General features: G+C 41.2%; 1 protein-coding gene across 3 annotated transcripts in view; it reads left to right on the plus strand.

The window, feature by feature from the left end:
• naf1 (nuclear assembly factor 1 homolog) overlaps window positions 1-4,425 on the plus strand; it is a 9,487-nt gene extending 5,062 nt beyond the window's left edge. For 2 of the 3 annotated variants that reach the window (XM_079265083.1, XM_079265084.1), the window contains exons 8-9: window positions 2,416-2,503; window positions 3,805-4,425. In XM_079265083.1, the coding sequence (XP_079121209.1) occupies window positions 2,416-2,503; window positions 3,805-4,154 (438 nt within the window). In that variant the 3' untranslated portion in view covers window positions 4,155-4,425. Of the gene's footprint in view, window positions 1-433; window positions 579-2,415; window positions 2,504-3,804 lie in introns of those variants that run through there. The other variant, XR_013771841.1, reaches the window with a different exon arrangement.
• Window positions 4,426-6,517: the final 2,092 nt, after the last annotated feature.

A 6,517-nucleotide genomic window follows, 5' to 3' on the forward strand; every position in this document is an offset into this window, starting at 1 on the left:
TAAACTGAATAAATAAATATAAGTAAGGATTAAACAACACAGTGCGTCGTGATGTTCTCGACTCCGCGTCAGGCATTATAACCGTCTAACACACGGTTATGATTTGTTTAATCCGCTTATGCCATGGTCCCACACAGTAAATATTTTATAACCAATTTGTATTTCTTTTCTACAACATTTGCTGAAGTATAGGAACTATTTCATGTTAGCCTGGATGTGGTTTTTATGCCAAACACCAGCTGTCAGGCTGCAGCGCGTTTCTCTCATTCACCTGTTAAAAGACAGCTGATCTGAACCAGCTGATTAACGCGTTGCTATGGTAACGCCCCGTAACGGAGGGATATTACAGTGATTTAACTCGCCGAACTATGTGTGCGTTTATACGAAAATAATGCAGCCAGTTGTCACTGACAATGGTATAAACTTTGTTTAGGTGAACTTCCACAACCTACTGCAGTTATTCTACATCGACCTGCAGCCGGAGCCGACTGAGACTGGCCGCCTGGGAGTGCTTTAGGACGGGAGAGGCTCCCGCTGCTCCTTCCTTACAGTAACTGCAGAACAAGATGTGCCTTCTAGTCAGTCGCCAAAACACCAGAAAAGTCTCTAATAGGTCCAGTAAAAGTTGCTAGATTTGTTGCTAGTCGCTTTTAACAACAAAAAAAAAAGTCGCCAAGTTGGGAACAGTGGCTGAATGAAAGAAGAGCGGCTGTGGGAGGAGTTTACAGAACAGCGCTGCAACGCCAGAGACGCTCGATTAGCAGCTGAAGACAGCTGGAGAGGAAACTGCAAAGAGAAAAATAATCTCACCTTTTTATTTTCATGATCGTTGAAAACTCAGATCGTAATTGAGATAAAAATCTGATTAATCGCCCAGACCTAATCTCCGCCCAGACCTGGACTAAAGCATCCGCCAACTCCTGGACAGTCAGTGGTGCAACTTGACATTGGTGGATGGAGCGAGACATGATGTCCAAGATGTACTCAATTGGATTCAGGTCTGGGGAACGGGCGGGCCAGTCCATAACATCAATGCCTTCATGTTGCAGGAACTGCTGACACACTCCAGCCACATGAGGTCTAGCATTGTCTTGCATTAGGAGGAACCCAGGGCCAACTGCACCAGCATATGGTCCCACAAGGGGTCTGAGGATCTCATCTCGGTACCTAATGGCAGTCAGGCTACCTCTGGCGAGCACATGGAGGGCTGTGCGGCCCTCCATAGAAATGCCACCCGACACCATTACTGACCCACTGCCAAACCGGTCATGCTGGAGGATGTTGCAGGCAGCAGAACATTCTCCACGGCGTCTCCAGACTCTGTCACATCTGTCACATGTGCTCAGTGTGATCCTGCTTTCATCTGTGAAGAGCTCAGGGCGCCAGTGGTGAATTTGCCAATCTTGGTGTTCTCTGGCAAATCCCAAACGTCCTGCACGGTGTTGGACTGTAAGCACAACCCTCACCTGTGGACGTTGGGCCCTCATACCACCCTCATGGAGTCTGTTTCTGACTGTTTGAACAGACACATGCACATTTGTGGCCTGCTGGAGCTCATTTTGCAGAGCTCTGGCAGTGCTCCTCTTGTTCCTGCACAAAGAAGGAGGTAGCGGTCCTCCTGCTGGGTTGTTTTCCTCCCACGGCCTCCTCCACATCTTCTGATGTACTGGCCTGTCTCCTGGTAGTGCCTCCATCCTCTGGACACTACGCTGACAGACACAGCAAACATTCTTGCCACAGTTCGCATTGATGTGCCGCCAGCATTCAAAAGTGACCAAAACATCAGCCAGAAAGCATCGGAACTGAGAAATGGTCTGTGGTCACCACCTGTAGAACCACTCCTTTATTGGGTGTTTTGCCAATTGCCTATAATTTCCACCTGTTGTCTATTCCATCTGCACAACAGCATGCGAAATTGATTGTCTATCAGTGTTGCTTCCTAAGTGGACAGTTGGATTTCACAGATATGTGGTTGACTTGGAGTTACATTGTGTTGTTTAGGTGTTCCCTTTTAGCAGCATTTTTTTAGCAGTGTATATAAAAGCCAATAAATAATCTATTTAGTTTTTAAACAATGAGACATTGTACAGTCAGTAAACAACATATTATACAGTCTCTAAACAACATTATGTTATACAGTCTGAAAACACCACATTACAGTCTGTAAACTTGATGATGATGATGATGATGAGTTTTCCAGTTGAAGAGTGGCAGTGCTGTCCTGCAAGTTTAGTTTTACATGAACTAGCAGTAAATAGATACCAGGGGGAGACAAATAGTCTCTCTCATGCTTTAATGGACTTTTTACTTTGACATTGTCTATCCAATATTGAATCATCTTCCTTGTGTAGTTTCCTCTAATATCGTGGCTGTTAAAAAAGCTCCATTCTGTCTCTCTTCTTTTCTCCCATCTAGGCTTTAGATTACAGTGATGATGAAAAAGAACAGGAAGCAAAGAGGAAAGTAAAGAACAGCCGAAAGAGGAAGGAAAACAGAAATGCAGGTATTCCAAATGTCCACCACAGTGAATAAAATATTCTTGAATGAATCTTATCCCTCCTGTAACCTGAGGAGCTCAGCTGATTGAGTTGCCCTGGATGTCTGTTTGGGATCATCGTCAGATTCCTCTTTAGCTTGCAGATGTCTGAAGGTTTTGTTCCAGAAGTGAATCTGATATCTGAACCTGTTAAAGAAGTCCATTCACACTGACTGAAGCTTCACCTTCCCCTCAGCATGATGCTACCACCGCTGTGCCTCAGAGTAGGTTTGCTGGTTTTTCTTTTGGACTAACGTCCAGAGGGTCCAGCTTTGGTCTCATCAGACCTCAATGTGATTTTTACTTGAAAGGTTTTTTTAAAAAATTTATTTTATGTTTTTTTTATGTTTTTCATCTCCATCTCTACCTCATAGTCTACAGTCCTACAGGACACAACGAGAACTTCCAGAACCTCCTGCAGATCCTTCAGGGTTGCTGTAGGTCTCTGCAGCCTACCTAGCCAGTAACCAGGCAGCACTGGCCACTTGTTCTTTTTAGAATTCATTTTTAAATCCTTATATTCATTTTGAAGTTTCAAAATGACCTTGCCCTGCCATACCTACCTGAGCCTCTACGCATGTGCTCCCCCTCCTGAGCCTTCAGGTTAGCAGATCAGCTGTTCCTGGATGTCATGAGGACGCAGAGGAAGCTCAGGGGGACAGAGTCTTTCTGTGCAGAGCTCTCTGCCACTGCAGGTAAAACAGGCTTCTTCACTGTCCAGTTTCGAATCCCTTCTTAAAGACCTACTCCTTTCAACTGGTATAAGTTTGCTTGTGTTGTTTTTATTGTTTTTACTGGTTTTAATTTATTTTTTATTGTTCATTGTTTAATGTTTTAATATTTTAGTTATTTTATATGAAGCACTTTGTTCAGCAGTTGCTGTCGGAAAGTGCTTTTATAAATAAAGTTGTCTTGGCTGGCTTAGCCTTTCATCTTCATCAGTTCTGGGGGATGTCCAGGTCTTCTTCTGACTAATCATCTTTCACAGTTCTCTACATGAACCGGGAAATGAGGGAAATCATGCAAAGACATCTGAGCTTTATCTGTATCTGGAATTCATCTAACTCTTCATCTGCTGAAAAGCAATCTTGTGATTATTTCTTGAATTTTACCGAGCAGATGTTTCCTCCAGCTTATCAGTCTTTTGGTCCAGGTCAACAAAGGTCACATTAAAGGAGAAAGAAAGTGTTTCCTGGAATTTTAACAGTCCTCATCCAGATCCACAGAACTCCTCTTGGAAGTCTAAATTTTTATTTCCCTCCCTCCAGATAATCCGACTCAGCAGTCCAGGGAGGGGGTCCAAGATTTCCAGAGACCTACAGGACCTCGAGTCCAGAACCAGAACTCAAGAAAAAACACGGGGCCAGCACACATAGCCACGTACCCACTATCTGGACAAGCTAATGCCTCTTCCATGTACCTCCCACCTCCCTGCCCGTATCCCCCATCCCCCCAGCATTTCACCCAGCCCAGCTTCCCTCTCTACCCTCCTCCACCTTTCTTTAATCCAGTTTTTTCTTCTCCTTTCTGGCCTCCAAACTCCATCCCATTCTCCAGTTTCCCCCCTCCTCCTCCCCCGCCCCCACCCCCTCCCCCTCCCCCGCCCCACCCTCAGTGATAAACTGAATAAAAGATATTAATAATGTTTATTTTGACTAAACCAAGAGGAATCTCCTGCAGCTTCTGCTGTCAATCATCTGAAAAATGAACAATTCTCTTACAAACACATTGAACAGGTTATCAACATGTTATGAGCATGTGTTAAGTTGTGTAACATTCCCAGCATTTAATTATCCCTTCTCTGTTTTTACATGAAAAACTTTGTTTCCTCTGGTCCAGATAATCCTAAAATAGATCTCATCATCATCTGGTCTACATGATCCTGAGATGGATCTTATCATCTGATCCAGAAGATGCTGAGATAGATCTCCTCATCATGGTGACAATTATTGACAACTGTGCTGCATTTAGATCATCAGTCTTTACCAACATGTTTATGTAAAAGTCTGATTTCTAAAGGCACACAGACCCAAACCCTGCACCTGAGCTGGAGCTCTGTCTGATTTCAGACTGACGAGACTGATAAATGTGATCCAGTATCTGGAAAACAAGCAGAACTGCTGCAGCACCATGAAGCCTGAATGTTTGAGCTCCTCTATGATCTGTGTTCTACATACTGTCACATGCATGAAGCTGAGGGTCCGGTTCCTGTCTCTGTCCTGATATCAGCATTATGCAGAACAAATCCACAGTGTAATGAAGTAAATAGGTCAGTCAGCCAAAGAAAATTCTGTCGTCTTTATACATTTCTTCAATCTTATGTAAATCTAAGTTCTTATAAATGAAAATGTTTGAAGTAAACATCCTACTTTGCATGTTTGTCTAGAACTGTTGGTTCAAACATTCTTCTGGAAAATAATCTATTTTAAATAATTCTTCCATTTCTGACTTGTTGCTTTCAACTGCATGTAAACAAACATTAATCTAGTTTATTTGACAACAAACGGCAACGAAATTCATTAAAAGTAGAATTAGATCCATCCAGTCAAGTTAAAAGTTTAAAAGCCAGGAACAGATATGCCACCCATTATTGCATTGAATCGACTGTAAGATCAAAGTTTTTTCTTCTTCCATATAGACAAACTAATGAAGGTGTCAATAATAACTTTAAATTTCAATTATTAAAATATTTTAATAAGAGAATTGTGGGATTAGACAGGTTGTTCAGAAAAAGTACAGAACAAATGGAGGAAACAGTCGGGACAGGAAATAGAGGGAGATGTTTGTGTGAAACAAGTTGCTTTTGTTTTAAATAGGTTTTGGTTCCCTAAGATGTGTGGGTCATAGTGGGTGCTGGACCTCAGTATTTTTAACCCAAGCTACATGGTTTTTTTTCTGCCATAATTTATTGTTATATTGTTTAATGCTGCATTGCTACTGTAAACATGCTACTGTAAAAGAGGGAGACCACAGTGACAATCGAGTTAAAATAAAGTTTAAAAAAAATAACATCTTGGTACATTACAGATTCTGCAGGACACATGAAACTGCAAGATAAGAGAAATTATTTAAAAGGAGGTCAGATATCTGAAAAGAAGTGTGTGTGTTAGCAATCAGTTTATTGAGCAATCTGGGTTTTAAAAAAAAAACAGGAAACTAAATCAAAAATATTTTTAAAAAAAACAAAAAAACATTAAATCTGCTATGATAAGAATATCTGAAGAAACTAGTGTGTGTAGATGTAGAATTGTGGTGACGTGCAGACATTTACAGATTGGTAACCAATGATTTGTGTAAGAGCAGTAGGTCATATAAAATAATTTTCATTCAAATATTTAATATTATATACATATTTAGTAATTATTTTATAAAGTAAAAAAATTAAAAGAGGTTTACCTAAACTTGAGGGAATGGGGATTAAACCATTTACCTTGGTTTCAGAAGCTTGATAAGTTCCCGGCCACTCTTGTAAAGACACAGATGTGATTTCAGCAGCTCAGGGTTTTTTTGGTTTTTTTGTCTGCAGCTGAAATTGAAGCATCATCAGTCACATAACTCATCACTTCTCAGCCTGAAGACACTCGGCTGCATAGAAACAACTCATCTCCACTGGATGCAATAATAAACAAACATGTTATATAAGGAACTGGTATTACAACAACTACTATACAGGTTTTATTTGCTTTATTAAGGAAAATGGAAGCAGATCTAAAGGTAAAAGCAGAGAGAGAAGCACCTCTCTGTCTATTTGGACTTATACAATGTCCTCTTGCTCCCACAATGACTACAGGTCTGTTTTACACTGAAACTCATAACCTGGGAAGTCATATAAAACTGTGCCTAAAGATATACCTTTGTTGGTGCATTGGTGCTATGCAATGTCACAACAATAATGAATTGAAGTGAATTTCTGCTCCTTTTAAATATGTCTGTTTTAATCAGCCGTCAAACTACCGTTCCTCCGAGCACTGTGGTGACGAA

The sequence above is a fragment of the Telmatherina bonti genome (assembly GCF_933228915.1).
Source record: "Telmatherina bonti genome assembly, chromosome: 3".
NCBI classification, from domain to species: Eukaryota; Metazoa; Chordata; class Actinopteri; order Atheriniformes; family Telmatherinidae; genus Telmatherina; species Telmatherina bonti.